The sequence below is a fragment of the Armigeres subalbatus genome, chromosome 3 (assembly GCF_024139115.2).
Source record: "Armigeres subalbatus isolate Guangzhou_Male chromosome 3, GZ_Asu_2, whole genome shotgun sequence".
NCBI lineage: Eukaryota > Metazoa > Arthropoda > Insecta > Diptera > Culicidae > Armigeres > Armigeres subalbatus.
In genome coordinates this window covers 321,910,644-321,928,585 of record NC_085141.1, presented here as the reverse complement: position 1 = coordinate 321,928,585, position 17,942 = coordinate 321,910,644, and the positions used below count along the sequence as shown (strand labels likewise).

At 37.7% G+C, this 17,942-nt stretch overlaps 1 protein-coding gene across 1 annotated transcript; it reads left to right on the top strand.

The window, feature by feature from the left end:
• Positions 1-1,324: 1,324 nt before the first annotated feature.
• LOC134221003 (uncharacterized) lies at positions 1,325-5,692 on the top strand. Its single transcript, XM_062700175.1, has 7 exons — positions 1,325-1,570; positions 1,734-1,955; positions 2,009-2,305; positions 2,363-3,442; positions 3,497-3,636; positions 3,694-3,953; positions 4,037-5,692. The coding sequence occupies exons 1-7, from the start codon at positions 1,557-1,559 to the stop codon at positions 4,673-4,675; spliced, it is 2,652 nt and encodes an 883-aa protein (XP_062556159.1). The 5' UTR covers positions 1,325-1,556; the 3' UTR covers positions 4,676-5,692.
• The last annotated feature ends 12,250 nt before the right edge of the window (positions 5,693-17,942 follow it).

The window sequence follows — 17,942 nt, the reverse complement described above, 5'->3', positions numbered from 1 at the left end:
TAACATAGCAAATAAGGATGATAGTGTTAAGAAAACACGGAACACTTAGTCTAAGAGATGAATGCATGTATTAGATAATTAGCAAATAAAATTAGTTTAAAAAAATCTATCTTACTTTTAGGTGAATTAATCAAAAATAAAATTTTCTCAAATTTTCTCCCTTGATGTATGCAACATTCTTGTTGAACATACTGTGCCATTCAAAACACGATTTCATACCGAAAAAGCTGACGATCACGGTTTTCGGGATTATAACCACTTTAACCACTGAAACCGGTGGGCCGTTTCGACATTCTAAAGTAAAATATAATGCGCCCCCATCTCTCACTTCACATGCCGCCCTATAATAAATCAGTAAATATCTACACTGAGGATACTGGTCGTAAGAACATCATACGTTTCTCTTTTGAAATTTCACCACAAGAAAATGTATTGATTTTCATACGATTCTCTAATGAAATGTATATCATACGACAATCTTATGAAATATTTTCAGTTCGTTCAAAAAAAGTGTAACCCGGTTTCGAACCATGAACGTCGTGATTAGGAGGCGTGCGTTTACACCACACGTCCACCGACGCTTCGAGAATCTGTCTCGTTAGATACCCAATAAAGAGTTAGAATTGATCGAAAAAAGATCCTGCGATTTTCATAGTTCAATTCGTATGAAACATTCTCATAAGTTTGGTCGTATGAAAATCTTACGGCCAGTATCCTCAGTGTATACGATTATGTTCACCTAACCGTCAAATTTGTACAAAACATATAACAAATGCCCATAATCATCCAAATCAATTTTTAAATTAGAATGACAAGTAATCTATCGAGAATTTGGGCACAAAGTTGCCTCCTGTGCAGTGCACAGTTTGAACATGCGGACGCGACGCCGCTAAAATAACAATGCTGATAAATTTAGTATTAGGGGGAATGACGGCTTTGGCAGGTTTTGTTCTATTATTGGCAGGGTTTTTTTTATGACTGACTATGCTCAAGTTTGGCCTAAACATTCTTTGCATATCAAAGAATATTGTGGCCAAATTTAATAAAATTTGGTCGACAAAAACCCCCCTGACAATAATAGAACAAAACCTGCCAAAGCCGTCTTTCCCCCTAATAAATAGTAACGAAATTTGCCGTTTTACATTGCAAATGTGTGGGATATTTTTCCGATACGCCCATTCGGCATACAAGTACTTGGTATAATCATATAGCGTCTCGTCACCTGTACTATACATACTCCAAACATAGAGGAGAGGTTCCGTATCAAACCTTATCTGGTCGCATGTTATCTTTCCGTTTGCACTCACTATGCTGATACTGATAAGTCAGTGTCGTTATACCTATCTCACCTCTCGGTTGTGAAAAGAGTTATTCATTGCATTTGTTGCCCTTCCGCAAGATATTTTCACCTGTTATTTGGCATACTCTTAGTTCTTGGAATACTTGAAATCCTTAAAAACGTTCTAGAGGACCATAACAGAAACCACCTGTGAACCAACTGAAGCAGTGTGACAAAGTTGAATTCATCATCTTCAGTAATATTTTCAGTATCCAAAATGAATCACCTTCGGTACGTCGTTATCTGAAGGCCGAGCCCATCGATTAATTGGTGTAATGCGTATTGATTTCAAGTGCTCGAATGAATAGAACTGCTGTTCAATATGTCTGTTGAAGAAATTATGAAATTCACGTGTTAAATATAATTCAAAGATTGGTTTCATTTACTCAACAAGGATGGCTTCTATTGTAAAGTTTATTACAATCGCTGCACACTTGATTTACCTAACCGAGGCATACAACATTCCTCAGGAGTTGATACATTGTTTTCGAGGGAACTTAACGCAACCTTCCGTGGGGTTTAATAAGCAACTGTTATTGGAATTGGTTCGAAAGGTTGAGGAGAAAAATCCGACTACGTTGGATATGCGAATGCTTAGCGTGGAATTGATTCATCGGTAAGTCATGTATGAACCTGAATAAGGGTGTATTCTAATTCAATATACTGCAGGCTTCGAGTTGATGGCATCGAAAAAGCGCAAGGAGCGCAGGAAACTGAGTTCGTAACACCGTATAGTCCCCGTGGAATAATGGTACCCAAGTATAAATTGCTCCTTCAGCTGGTGTCCAACATTCCAGGAACGATTGAGTTTGACAAATTTCTAAGTCCATGGGAGATTTGCCTGCTCCACAGATTGCTGAGTAGTACGGTGGAGCCATTCCAGCGAGGCGATGAAAGAGTTAGTTGTCCAACAACTATTGCCGACTCCGGTCGGAATCCACAGGCACCGTGGATTACTCAGAATAAGTATAATCGTTTTCAAATTCAAAGAGCAAATGTCTATTAATCATCAGTTTTTTGAAGGTCACAAATGAATCAAACGACCGGAGTTACCTTTGACCGTCCAATTTCACGTTGTCCATTGGAAGGCGGTACTTTCCGAAGCATCCGATACGGCTCGATAGCTCCAGGCGTTATTATAATGTCGATTGCAGCTGGATTACAGCCACAAAATATACGAATTAGTGAATTCATATCGAGTTACAAAGCAAAGAGTATGTATGAGAACTTGGAGACAATGGAACGTGCTGATACTCGCAAGCAAGTAGAGAAATTGCTTTCGTCTATGGAATCGATTGACAATACGTACGCTGCGGGATTAGCAGGAGATCTTGCAGAGGTCTGTCTGTATCAGGGTCCTTATGTGGGCACAGATGTGCGAGTTGGGCTTCAGGGGACATGGAACGATACGTATTTTCCAAGGGTACGATTCCTAGCGGATACCCATGAAGGTCGATGGGAAATGACGGACAGTGAGGTTCTGTCGGGTATCGACGGATATTTCCTAGCTCAACAGGTTCCGTACTTCGTGAACAAAGTTAGAAGACTCAGACTATCCCAAGTACTTGACATGTATTATAGTAATCGAGGAATTCCAATAGTTTCAATCGAAAATCTAGGAAGACGCAAACTTCCTAATAAAAAACAAATACCCATTGCAAGACTGCCAGAAACATCCGAAATCAATGAGGATTCGCTTGATAAACTGTTCAACGCCGAAAGAAAGACCAAGTTGTGGAAGGTGTTCAGTGAAGATGAAGAACAAACTCCACAAGGAGCAGCGCAAAATGTTCCTGACGACATTAATAGGGCTTGTTACAGGAAGGAGATTCTGCAGACAATCGACAAAGATCGCCTGAAGCAAGAAACTTTCAACTTTGTGCAAGTTCTACAGTATACAACCGGGAGCGTGGTCGTAGAGGATGCACTGATGAGAAGAAACTGTGACGCAGCAGTGGATCGGTTCTTCAGTTACGCAAGCAATTTATTGAGTACGGTCGATGATTGTAATGCTTTGAGAACAACGGATAGCAAACCGAACATCGATTTGCTGCTTATTATTGACGGGTCTCGGAGTGAATATGAGAATCAAAAATTAATTTTGTATGGGAACATAGAATAGAAACCATCAGTTTTCTAACATTCTTTTTATTTCAGCCATTTATCTGAGTTGATTGATATATCTATTTATGGTTCGTCCATATCTGTTATCAACGGTCAAACGGGGGAATTCATGGTCAATCGAACAAACAGCTTGTCTAACGTATTTGAACAGCTTTCTGCATACCAAGGTTCTTGTAAGTCTTACAACTTGCTATCCGATTTTATTTATGTTCAAGAAATCACTTTTGCAGATCCGACAACGCTATCGTTGTCTAACAGTTTTGATTCCATAATACAACGTTTATCGGCCCAGATGGATGAAGAAAGAGCCTACCGGGCGGTTGGAGCAAATGCCCCAGTCATTCTAGTCATCTCACAGGGCCAACGCATTGTGAACACGGATTTCACCAGTGCACGCCGCATGCTGACCAGCACTTTTGAACAATTTCCGGATTTGTACTTCGTGTTTCTGACAAACGATGCAGCCATGTTCAGTCAGCTGACAGACTTTGTAAGTCTTAGTTATTCGCATGTTTGATCACGCCATCCCACACCAAACCTAATTAAAACATTGTTTTTTATTTTTATTTTAAGTCGGGAATTCCACACAGTCGACTCCCCACCACGGAACACTACAAGATCATCGAAACGTCCTCCATCGATCCCCAACAGTACAGCGAATTGCTCCGGGCCACCCTGGAAGCCATCCCACAGCGTTTGGTAGCGCCGTTCTGCCGGACCGCAGCTAATCGCAAGACTTGGCGATTGGTTAACGTGCGAGAAGAGTACGAACAATATCTCAGTCCGGGAGTGGAACTGCGTTACCGGATCAGTCGAAATTTTTTGCTGAACACCAATTTCGTTGGGATTCAGTTTCAGAACTCTGGTTACGGGGAGTTCACCGTTTGCGGAACAATGGATCCCACCTTTACGGGCCTTGCATGCCAGACCACCACACCGGAGTTGGATAATGTGTGGTTTAACTTCACCGGATTGTGCCTGGGAGTGGCAGAGAATGAGTGTCGATCGTTGTACTTTCTGGTGCAAATGGAGGCGTCATACATGCGGTGCACGGAGAACGATTGCCGATACCCGGATCAGGTTCGCTTCGTTATCAAGCACGAGGGTCTACGATGTCCATCGGATGGAAGTGGAGCACATAGATTTGCGATTGGTTGGATTACTCCAGTCATTTTGGTTTTCTATATAGTTAAAATTTATCGCTTGTTATAACAATTATGTATAGATAAATGTAATTTATATGGCTTCAGGTATTAGGCATCCCGAGCAGGACAAAATAACTCAATAATACCTTATTCTGTTATTGATACCCTACTCAGTTATGAACTTGGTGTGTAAGATACTAAAAGAATGATACCAAAAATTCATATACAAAATACTTTGTTATTACCACACCAAACGCATAACAAATTGTGATTCGTTTGGTATTGAAGTACCTAAGCATGCTTTGCCTAAAGTATTTTGCATGATTATTTTTTGGTATTTTTCCTCTAATGCAAACTAAGTTCATACCAACTCCTTTTATCGAGGTCAGGATAGGTTTAAACTTCAAATTGTCTCTCATAAGTATTTTTTTGTTTTACAAAGTGTTTTTGTTTTACAAATAAACTATTGTCGTCTGTTGTTGTACATTCTTTTCAATAATATAATATAATATATATATAATTTAACTTTTAACTAATAAAATATTCAATAATATATTTCAATAATAATTTAACGCTTTTCAATAATATATCAAGTTTGAAAAAGAAAGTTATATTTCAAGAGATGAGCCAGCCAAGGGCTGCAAGGGAATGTGACAAAATACAAAAATATTCAAGTTTTCAACTCATTTCACAAATATAAATCAGTTTATGCCTTTTTTAAGGAGTATTGCATTATGCCACTGTTATCGCCACTGCATACGTGCAGCATCTCGAGGCAGCGTTGCCGGAAGAGGATGAGCTCGATGGGGCTCCACTTGAGGACTGCTGGAATACAGTTTTAAAACAGCCATCAACGACGCAGCGGAGAACAACGTCGGGTATGTGGGACGAAGTCGACGGAACTATGTCTTCTTCTTCTTTATTTGTGTGGAAACCGTTGAAACTCGACAAATCGAAGTAACATTTTATAACGTCGGAAGCAACATTTTTCACTCCAATAAAAACTTGTTTGAATTAGCTGATTTTAATGGTTATGAACTTCCTAACGTGGAACAAAACCGATTTCTCATAATACGGGATCATTCACATGGATAATTACGGGTTCAATTCACTGTAGCAAATATAAGAAAAGTTGCGAACATAAATTGCCAAATAAATAATTTTGGTTACGACCATTTGAAGTTGCATCGCAATGTTTACTTTTTCGGTTCGCAGTGACTGGATCGCGGTGACATCAGGATGAACATAAATAAAGCGAGCTGTCTTCTCTCTCTCAGGTAGTTGCCTAGCTACCATATGGTAGTGTACCGGAGTGTGGGACTCTCACCCATTAAACCCTCCTTGGGCATCCACCCTAATTTCCCCCGGGATAGCTTTCCAGCATTACTTCTGGAGGATATGCTGTACGTACTTGATGTACTCATTCACACAGGCACTCTCACCATTTGAGACTTACTTGGATGCTCACCCTAACACTGCTATTCCTCGAGGAGTCAATAGCGGTAACTGCCTGGGCCTGGTGGTTTCAACCCACAACTCACTCGCCCCATGTGAGTTTTTTTGGGTGCCGCGATGTGTCAATAGCAGTATGTAGGGACCTATCAATGATACTACGCTACGACACGCCTCAGCATGCGCAGTCCACACTCAAACTTCTGCCGTGCTTCGAGATGACAATAGTGGTGACTCACTATAACACTCCTGCCTCAACACAAGCAGATCACTCGCTCTCTACTGAAGCAGCACACGCACTACCCTACCGAAGTAGGGACTCTCCCCATGCCAATTGGCCCTCGCTGGGCTCCTGTGCGATTTGAGTTGCACACGGTTCCTTTGATAGGGCCTGCATGCGGACACGTGTAGCTTTTCGTAGAGGTTTAACATAGCCCACTGCCAAACCCCACCACGTCCTAGGCAGGCCCCCTAACTCGCAGAGGCCGTGGGGAGGGGTTGGCTGACCCCGTTTAGCTTGGCCAAGAAATGGTAAAATGCGTGAATGGTACTCGTTATTTCTTGTCGAAAAGGCTTAAAAATCTTTGACAGATACTCAGATATAGGGTAAGACGGTATATGCCCCCCTAAGGCAATACCCAGTAAACCACATATCGTATAACAAACAGCAAATAAAGTCGTATTTGCGTCCATCAAAAATCTGAATCGCATTGTATATCAAACTTTGTCAGATTATTGTCAAAGGATGTTGTATTGAATGCATCGTATACGATAATTTTTACCGTAAGGAAAATCAATCGTAATTGTGTGAATAAAAACTCGCAAAGACTTACATATACTCCTTGCAATATCCTATATGAGTGCGAATGAATGTCTATGTGAATCGTAATACAATCGAAACCACTTCAGTCCAAACGGCTTGTTGAAGCTTAAGGCAGTTGTAAATATATAAATTGTGTAGTTTATGTTAGACAAAAATCCGAATCAGTACAAGGTGTGCAGTATGGTGCAGTGGTAGAGTACCCGCCTGCAAATCCAAAGATCGCATGTTCGAGACTTGGTGCTGGTAAGATTTTTTTTTTCATTTTTCATATTTTTATGTATAATCGTAATACTGTTCTCATGATGTCAGGAAAAATCGTATAATAAAACTCGCATGTACCTATATCGCCTCCACTTTGGTACGTATATAGCCAATCTGTGCATTATATACGATTAAGTTGGTTCTTATATAATAACCTATATCAAGAGATATAGGTACCAAAATGTTGACTGGGTACCTTGATAACTTTTTATTTTCAACGCAATTTATGCAAACTTTGTGTTATTTACAGAACACGTACACACTATTTAGAGAACACGTACACACTCAGTTCCGCTCGGCATTTTTTGATTCTTTTGCCGAGATTCGCACAGCCGAGCGCTCGGTTCGGGAATTTCTGCCGATATCTCAGCTGAAAAAGTCATTTGTGAAAAAATGGATTTCAAAAAGTGCATGTTGAGAATGTTTAGCAAACAAACATTGAAAGTTACATCAAAATTGTAACTTTTTGTATTTTGCTATTGTTTTCATTGTGTAATACAAAAATACTTCCACATTCACATAGTATGATGGTTTAACAAATATTTAAAGGTACCAACTGATTTTTACCCGTAGTTAGTTATAGTTTTCTAGAAATCAAAGGGGGGCGATTTGGCCAGGTGGGGCGCATTATACCATCTTACCCTAATTTATAATACACCACAAGCGATGAACTTTATTTTGTGAAAATCTTTGTTGCTTGCGGTATTATTTAGAAAAATTTAAAAGCGACTAAAATTATCAATTTTTTTTTGGGTGACAAAATTGGGTCAAAAACGTGACGGGTCGAAAACGTGATAAAATCTGGGGTAAACAAAATCGGGAAGGAGTTACAAAATCGGGTCGACACTGTATAAATAACCCGCCAATGACAGACATTAAAAAACGTCCAATAACGCCGGCTCCTTTAAAATTAAATTTTCTTACGGTGGAAGCAAATATTATAGATTAATCTATAATATTTGGTGGAAGGTAAATAAACACTGACAAGCTTCGACTGCTGTCTAGTATCACAACTCAGCTGAGCAATTTATTCTAGGCTATTTATAGGAAAACATTCGAACAGTGTTTCTCTTGTCTCACTTTCTCAATACATCCGTCTCCTTACAGGGGTCGGACTAGTTTGTCGAAACTAGGTGACTCCTACAATTATTGACGGGCTTGGTAGTCATATGGCTACTGCTTCTGCCTCATACGCAGGAGGTCGTGGGTTCAATCCCAGGTCCGTTCCATTCTCCTACTTTGTATATTAACTGGAAATGGACTTCCATACCGTTTCCATTACTATTCATATACCTTCAACTTGAGTATTCTTGCAGTAATCTGCTAGAATTGGAAATGAACCGCAGACAGACGTTCAAGTTCGACTCACTAACTTGTGTAAAAAACATGGCCGTCGGATTGCCAAGTAGCAATAAGCGAAGAGATGGCGCCACATGTTAAAACAGCAAACGGCAAACGTTCCAGTTTTGTTTTGATTTTTGATTTCGTCAAAATCTTTTAGTTTCTTGTTCGGATCTGCTCGATGGGACTCTTATTAAAAATGCATGATCACGCACACACGCAAAAAACTCGCATTTGAAAGGATCTAGGTAAAAGAGCCAACGCGAAAGTTCCGAAAAGATGGTAACATCATACACACATCTTCACAATTTCTTTACTATATCGTGGCAAGAACTGCAAGTAAAGTGATTCGCTTAGCCACATTGTTTAAGTCGATTGCAAAGTCGTTCAGTTAAAAATGATTTTTGCGGCCGTGCGGGGAGATCTTTGTTGAGTGTTTCTGTTTTGCTTCCATGGTTCGGTGGGTGGCAAACGTGGGTGAGATAGAAGGCGATATGGCAAAACGTCAGTTTTCATGTAGCAATAAGTTGTATAGGCGGCGCTAGCGTGCTATGCAATTCCAACGTATTTAGATTTGAAATTTTACACAAGAAAATCGAATTCAAATGTATGAGCTTAAACGTCTGTTATAAAAAAAGCTCGTTTCCTACATCCAATTAGAAAATTCATCAGTTGCTTTCTCCTATCTATCACATTGGCAGCTCGTTAACCAAGACGAACCTAACCCAAAAATTCCAAAAAATTCCGCATGAACTCGTGGCAAGTGCAGAGGTATATTCGGCTTGCAGTGGGCGAGTGATTGCATCAACATTTCCTCCCCCTTCCCTACATTGACTCGCATTCTAACGTGGCAGGCGCCAGTATGACCTTTAAAAATGAGATCACCAGTACTTGTACATTGAAGATGTATGCTAGTCCCAAGCAAACATCTGTTGGTTCCCTGTGCAATAACAGCTGATCTGGTCATAATGGAGTAGCAACTACGAGCAGTCAATCAAGCTCAAGCTCAAGCTCACTAGGTGACTCCTACAATTATCTTTCCTTTAGCTGATCTTAACATAAAATTCAAAACTTAATCGGTAATTAAAAAATAAACGAAATCCTTATTAGTATTGGTAACTTTCGTTCGCTTCGAGCGCCTAACCATTGAAGGCGTTAATGGCATTTTACGTTTCCTTAGCCTTGTTGCTGAATCCGGGATCTCTGCTTCTTTGTCCAGAACATGTTTCTTCAAGCGCCCTCTGCGTTGAAGACGAAGGCAAAAATCAAACGGGCGTATCAAAGATCAAGCTCTATCTGGTAAAAGGGCGAATGTCGCTCTCTTCGTCGAGCGAGTGAAACGCTGTATGTTCTCCACCGTGCTCTCAGTCATAATTTTTGTAACCTGGTGAACCATCGCCTTGGAAAACGGTTTACGCCAATCGGGGAAGAACAAATAAAGCCATTTTCTGACAAAAAGAGGAATAATTCTGCGAGAACGCTTTGAGCTTTTCAGAATTACTAATTATAAGTGTCGATGACTGTTTCCGTTTATATTCACCAACACCTTGATGCATCCGCGCACTTCCAAATTTGCTCCGTCAACGACGACTAATCGGTTGATATATGGTTCCAAACGCAAGTGACTAAATTTGGTTTGACAGTCCCGCTCATCAATAACACTAACCGCTGAGCCGCAGTCTACTTCCATTCGCAAATTAACTTGTTCAACAAAGGCTTCGATAAAACATGGCTCATTCGGCTTTGTAATAGAGGAAAACCGGCAAACACTCTCTTTACATTCGGATCCACTGGTATCTAAGTTTTCCCTAAGCCTTTTAAAGTAATCCGTTCTATTAGCGGTTTGGATCGAAGATGTTGATTTTTAGGAACGGTATTGACAAAATTAACATGCATCTTCTTCTCCTTCTTCTTCTTCAACAGCATCTTCTTAGCAGTATTTTTGGTGCTTGTCCAGGACCCCCATTTGTCCCTAATAGCCGTTTCTTTGCATGCCCCAAATTCACAGCTTTCTGCTTGCAATTTCACTTTTAGGATAAAATCTTCCGCGGTCTCAGATTCACCTTGCACCATGTTGTAAAATTTATAGCGTTGAAACATATCAGTGTCAGCTTTGTCAAAACGGCGATGCCAAATCTATACCAGGATGCAAGAGTTTCAACTCGCTATAAGTTTCTCATCCGGGGAAATCATATTGATTTTAAAGCTAGTTCCATGAACAAAAGTTTCAATAGAACCTATCAGCGGCATTGTTTAACTTGTATAGAACTGTTAAACTATGAAGACGCTACGTTTACCGACCAAAACCTGGCTTGGATCGGGAATCAACACCACGGTTCCAAACAATACAAGAGCAACATTACCAAATCAACAACAGCAACCAACAACACCGCAACAGCCCAAAAATTGTTCCACCGTATCCCCACCAGCAACTGATCATACCACCTCTTTCCTTATCAAAAAAAAGTTACGGATTACAACCAGACAAAATCCCGGGAAATTAATTACACCACACCTGCCTGATAAACGAAGAAAAAAATCCAAAATTAGAACTTCCACTCAACTGTCTTCTTCTTCTTCAAAAAATATTCTGCTTGGTTCTGACCAGGCATTACAAACCATCCCATCATTCGATCTTTTGAGCAAAGATACTGATGAAATGATGGGATATCATACTTCTGACACAACCTGCCGAACGACAATGATGGCTTCTTTAACGGCAATCAAGAGCAAAACGGTAGTCTCACAAAGCAGCTAAAACAAAACTCGCAGTTCGCTTTCACAAATTCTTACCGTACGCTTTACAAGTGCCACAAATTTGCACTACGCCAAAAACTGGCAAAATCAGCTGAATATATCTAGGTATTCAAGGGGTCTCCAGTAGCCTTGGGAGCAAATGCGTAGAATTGCCAATCCTGAGATGGCGAGTTCGATTCTCGATCCGGTCTAGGATGTTGGAAACATTCTCGACACCCTGGGCCGATGTGCTTTACTACAGGTGTGGTCCAAACCCTAAAGTAGTATTTGTTCAATGAACATTCGCTCTTTTGAGAGAGAAACTCTCAGCTGGGTTGCCGAAGATTGCCGATGGCGACCGAATGTGACGTCACGTCTGGCATACTGAGTACATTTTTCATAACAGACGTGACGTTTCACTCGGCCCACCCACTGTGGGTGGCAATGTTTACGTTATTTTTTCGACTAATACAGACTTGGGGTACTTTGGCCCACACCTTTGTTGAAGCACATCGACCCTGGGCATAGTGTATCCATTGTACTTGTCACACAAGATACATACTCATGCAATGACGGGCATAGAAAAGCTTTCAATTAATAATTGAGGAAATGCTAATAGAATACTAAATTGAAAAGCTAGGCCAAGTTCCAGTTGGAATGTAGAGAGCCGTAGAGAAGAAGATATCTGTTCAAACATTTTTTTCACAAAAGTTCACCGAACTATCCTCGTCGCCACTTGAAAATTAAGTTATCTCACGTTGGAAGGTAAATGGCAATCTAGCGTAAAACTAAAATGCCTTGCGCTATGCAAACATGATTATTGACGCATGCGAGGCAATGTTACTGGTGATGAAAAGGGAATACAAATGTGGATTATGAATATGTTGATGAAATTCACAGAATTTAACAGATGTAGAAATCAATTTGAACTATCAACAAATACGCCAATAAACCCCAGATTTAAGCACAACGACTATTAAGAACTGCTTGGGGAAATTGGGAAGCTTATCAAATACCGTTTTAATCTCTTAGATGCAACGATTTTCATGGATATTTTTGATATCTTTTGCAGATGAAAAGTTATTTGCATTTTGCCAAAAAAATGGGTTATTTTAAATGGAAATATCTCTGGATGGCGCAGCCATAATTTCAATCTTTTAACACCATTTCAAAGAGTAAGCCCTAGAGCATATCATATCAAAAAATCAGGAAGGTGTTTTTCTTGTATCTGAAGTGACATCGGTTTAAACTTGTTAATTTTTGCCTTTCTCGTACTTCAAGGTGTGACGAAAATACTCCAAAGACGATTTTATAATAGATCACCAGAGATCCTTAGTCACGAGAGGAGCCGGCCAAGGGCCGAAAATCTCGTTAATAAAGAGAAATAATAATAATAAGAGATCCTTAGTGTTATAAACCAATCAACTAAGCTCGACGAGTTAAGGTGATGTAATTGTATGTTTGTATGTAATGCAAAAAAATTGCATTCACCTTTCGGGTATTTATCCTTGACCTTCCGGCACACATCGAGTAAAAGTGAAATATCTGTTTAGTCTGGTGACCAAGTTGCACCAAACCACCATTCCTCACAAAATTATCAATCTCTATCTATTTTCCAAGAACCAAAGGTATATTAGCAATTTTGAATATAAAAATTGCGGTTGTAGAAAAAATGTACAATAATAAAACTGAGCATAATTTCCATGAATGACCCATTCTTTGGGAGTGTTTATTGTTTATGTAATTTCTAGAAAAAAAAAACAAAACTTCCATAAATAAACCAGAATAGAAATAAATAACTGCTAAAATTTCCACAAAATGATTGTATATTCCATGAAAAAAAAAATTAAAAAAATTACTGAAATCAATGAAGAACAATAAAATTAAATAAAAATTTTCATTGAAAAATACAGAAAACAATAAAACTGAGCATAATTTGCATGAATGACCCCTGCTTTGGGAGTGTTTATTGTTTAAGGAAAATTTGATTTTATTTAATTGATTTTTTTTATCTTTTTATGTAGTTTTTCCTATTTTCTTCTCTATATAATTTTTTTTGTGGAATGTTTACAATGTATATAGAAAAAAAAATGTTATGGAAAATTTTGCAATTGTTTATTGTTTTAATTAAGAAAATTATATTTTTTCCAAATAAGAATTTCGATTTCTTTGTGGAAAATTATTCTTGCATAATTGTTATTTTCAGTTCAAAATGACTAATGCCTTTTCATTTTTTTTTTAATTATTTATGTTTCCAAAAATTTTGAATTATACTTTATTTATTTATTGCTTATTTACAATTTCCTATCTTAGACAATATATTTCTTTTATGCATATCATAATTATGATTACTTCTATTGATTAAGACCCTTTAGTAGCTTCATGTGCCTGATATTTGCATCAAAACTGTATATTTGATCTCGAATGTGATGAATAATAGTAAGCTGTGATCTTTTCCACTCAGAATTGTCAGAACGTTACATAATGAAGCAAGGTAAGGTCACTTTCTGGAGAGCTGACATTCAAATAAAGATAATACTTTTTCAACAGTGATTCAGCTGGCCGATCTCATCTTCCTTCTTTTGAAGGGAAACACACTGAAAAATTTACTAGAATTTGTAAAGAATCGAATGTCCCTAGAAGTAAACGAAAATTTGGTGAAAAAGAAGCTAAGCCTCGTGTTACTGAAATTCCGAAAGCTATGGCGAGAAGCTGGCCGGAAACGGGACCATTTTTTCAAGTTGAACGAAGCTTGGATCGTAATTTCGATGAATAATGTTGGAATTGTCTTAAGAAAAGATTATTCAGAATTACCAGATAAAGCAATGCAGTTAGTTAATGAAAGTTAGTTCTATCTGATACAATTAGTACAAGTGACTTTATGACTTTATTATTATTCCAACAATAAATTACAAAAAAAATAAAATAAAAAATATGAAATCAGAAAAATTGAAAGAGTGTTTTTGAGCCACCTTGTTAATTACTTTTCCTTGTGCACCTTGAACCTTTTATTTAGTCATATTTATCGGAGTTTTCTATCTAATCACTTCTAATATCTTCTCAATTGATAGAGAACTAATTTTGTGAGGAATGGTGGTTTGGTTCAACTTGGTCACCAGACTAAACAGATATTTCACTTTTACTCGATGTGTGCCGGAAGGTCAAGGATAAATACCCGAAAGGTGAATGCAATTTTTTTTGCCATACATACAAACATACAATTACATCACCTTAACTCGTCGAGCTTAGTTGATTGGTTTATAACACTAAGGATCTCTGGTGTTCTGGTGTTCTCGTCTTTGGAGTATTTTCGTCACACCTTGAAGTACGAGGAGGGCAAAATTAACAAATTTAAACCGATATCACTTCAGATACAAGAAAAACACCTCCCTGATTTTTTAATATGGTATACTCTAGGGCTTACTGTTTGAAATGGTGTCGCACCAATCCGAAGATGGCGAGTTCGATTCTCGGTCCGCTCTGGGATGTTTTCGGGTGGAAAACATTCTCGGCACCCTGGGCATAGTATAGGTATCCATTGTACTTACCACACAAGATACATACTCATGCAATGGCGGGCATAGAAAAGATTTCAATTAATAACTGAATCTGGACGACGTATTTTTTCAACCTCATAACCCTTGGAATATTCGTAAGTTGATTAAGTTGAAATTCATTTAATTCTGAGCGATTCCAAGCAACAGCATCAAAATTTAAGAAAATTTTTAATTCATGATTTTCTATTGAGTTGAAATTTTGCACAGTTTTTCAATTTCATCTAAATCGTCATTTTTCGATATCAAATCTTCATATTGAGTCACGACTAACTTTTCAAAAGGGAGTATGTGAAAATGGTTCAAAAATATTTAAAAAGCTGCACAGCAAAAACGGAATGTTCGATTGTTATGATTTTTTCAGCAAAGTTAGACAACTAAATGGTGATTCTTAAGAAAATGTGCACAGTACAAAAAAAATTTTTTGCCTTTAAAAATATCATTTTGTCACAAAAACTCAAATATCTCAAAACCCTATCTTTTTCGAACGTAATTTTTTAGGAAAACGGTCCATTATATTAGCTATCTATCATAAAAATTTGGTGATGGTAAACTAATAAACAAAAAGTTATGACATTTCAAACATTTCACAATTTTCACATATAGTAAACAAAAAAAATTTCCGTGTATTTTTTTTTCAAGAATCGCAGATTTGATGCTGATTTTATTGTTAAGGGCCTTGTGTGAGTTAAACAAGTTGTTTGTATGATATTCCATATTTATGTATTCATCGATATTATGTATATTATATGTATAAATATTATATGTATAAATAAATAAAAATGAATTAATATTATCCTAAGTATTAAATTAAATGTGGCAGTTACACAATGTTGTTATAGAAACTCTAAGAGTTTTGGGTTTGAATTTTGGTATGGGTTATGATATCATGAAAACAGTTTATTAATACTTATTTTTATTTATTTTTATTCAAATTTTTAAAATATCGAACACTTTTGAATTATTATCAGCACAGTTTGAGTATAGTTTTGCTTTAATTTTATTTTCCGACAATGGAATGAAACAGTGAAATTTTGGGTTCCTTGGATCGTTTTCGCGTTATTAAATTGCTCGCTGAGCTCTGAAGCCTTTATTTCGTACTCTTCAGTAGTAGTAAAACAAAATGATAATTTGGTTAAATCTTTTTCTTTTCTACGATTTGCCCAATCAAAAGTTCTTTCGCAGTTTTAATTGGATGCTCACGTTCTTTGGCTAAACTTGCTCTTGTGGCCATGCGCTTTATTGTTCCTCAATAGCATCACAAGGACCTTTGCCATGTGATGTAGCAAAAAATGCCATTCTGCATCAATTCCGTACATTGATTTAAATTGACATAGGCTCGAAAAATTCTTACGATTTTTGTACTGCGACGCTGCTCCATCAGACATGAAATATATCTTTTTGACTTCTTTATGCTTATCAACGCGTAAAAAGTTAATCATTTTTTCAATGAACAAGTTTACGGATACTGAATCGTGTCTTAAATCTTCGGAAATTATAATAAAACTTAAGTGTTCAATTTGCGTACTTCCATTAAAATAAATATTGAACTACTATTTCTTTTGTCTCATCTGTTAATGCAGTACTAGACCTAGTATTTTTGGTTGAAAGACAGTTATTCTTCAATTGTTTTGCCTCTTTTACTGTATTTCTATTGGTTTTGAACTCATCAATGGCATCCTGAATAGACCACGAACTTGGCAGCATCGACAAAATCAATAATTTTTCTTTCCTTGTCGTGGCTGCATTCGAGAACCTTTCCTTCATATTTATAATTACCTCATCGTAGTCTGTATCTGGGTGATGCGAATAGAATCGATTTGGTTGTCAAACTGAAGCCAAACTTTTCTATTGTGTTGGAGCCAAACATTGAAGATTGTGGTTATGTTCGATTCAGATCCTATATTGAGAAGTATTGTTATTATTTGAGAAAAAAATAAAAATAAACTTAGTTTGAGTTTTGTATTCTTTGTAACAAATATTTTCACATTATATTTCGAGTGGAAAATTAGTAGGAATGCAATTAAAAAGCACTCGTTACGATATTTCACGAGATTGAACAGCTGATTGGGCCAGAAATGTATGCAAACCATCGTAAAGTCATGTAGAGTCTTGCGCATTTGTGCGACCTCATGCAGCATGGAAAGAGAAATTCGAAGAGCGGGAAATGTTTGACAGGCAAGTAACTGCAAAATAATTTTGCTTATGGGATAGATTTCAAAATATCCCCCTACTTGCTTGAGAGCAGAAAAGCGGCTCTATCCGCACCACCCAGGTCTGTATTTTCCACATCATCAGGTCCTAATTTGAAGAGGTTTCTTCGTACAGCCTCGTTTATTTCACGGTATTTTTTCTCCGGGTAATAAACGTAGTCCATCTTACTCCATTTAATCGGAGTCACTTTTATCCCAGCTATGCCCTCGTTAAAGCGTTCGATGTTGACCTTTTGGATACACTCATCTTCCGATTGATTTGTTGAAACAGATTTCGCTGATGGTACGGTGGCAAGGCTCTCAGCACTTAATACTTCTGGTAATTCCTCAGTTGTTGTCGATACATCTGGCAATTCCTCAGTTGCTGTCGTTTTCGAACTTCCTGCGCTCTGCTCAACCGATGATATACAGATTGCTCTTTTGTCAACGTCTAGACGGCAGGACGTGCAAATGCGTAAATTTGTATTCAATGTGGACATTGGAGCATAACCAGTCGCTTTCAGTTTATCTATGGTGCTTTCGGTGAGATTTCGTAACTCTTTTGAACACTTTTTCCATCAAACGGCCTACAACAGTTAGAAAGCGGCTACTCATGTTGTTCGTAATATTTCAATAAACAAAATCACTTTTAAGTTTTACTGACTAGTTTGGTGTCATTTGCTTGACTGAAGAAAAAATTACTATAAGATCTTTAACAACCTTAGTAGTAGTAATTTTTTTGCTTTTTCGTGAGCATTGTCATGGTATGTACCTATCATGCATTTGTTGTTGTTGAAGATACCCGTTTCCTCCCGATCATAAAGTCTATTCTCTAAGAGGTATATTTTTGCAGGTAAACTATAGACGTACACGTGTATATAAATCTTTGATTTTGCAGCTTTTGTCTTAAAAATAACATTTCTGATATGTTTCTATCAACGTTATTATCAACAGGTTTCAACACTATTAAAAGAA

What these genes read in the sequence shown, in the direction of transcription:
- LOC134221003 (XM_062700175.1), top strand. An exon ending in GAGAATCAAAAATTAATTTT is followed by an intron (nt 3,443 to 3,496) that starts GTATGGGAACAT and finishes TTTTTATTTCAG; the next exon opens with CCATTTATCTGAGTTGATTG. An exon ending in TTCTGCATACCAAGGTTCTT is followed by an intron (nt 3,637 to 3,693) that starts GTAAGTCTTACA and finishes TCACTTTTGCAG; the next exon opens with ATCCGACAACGCTATCGTTG.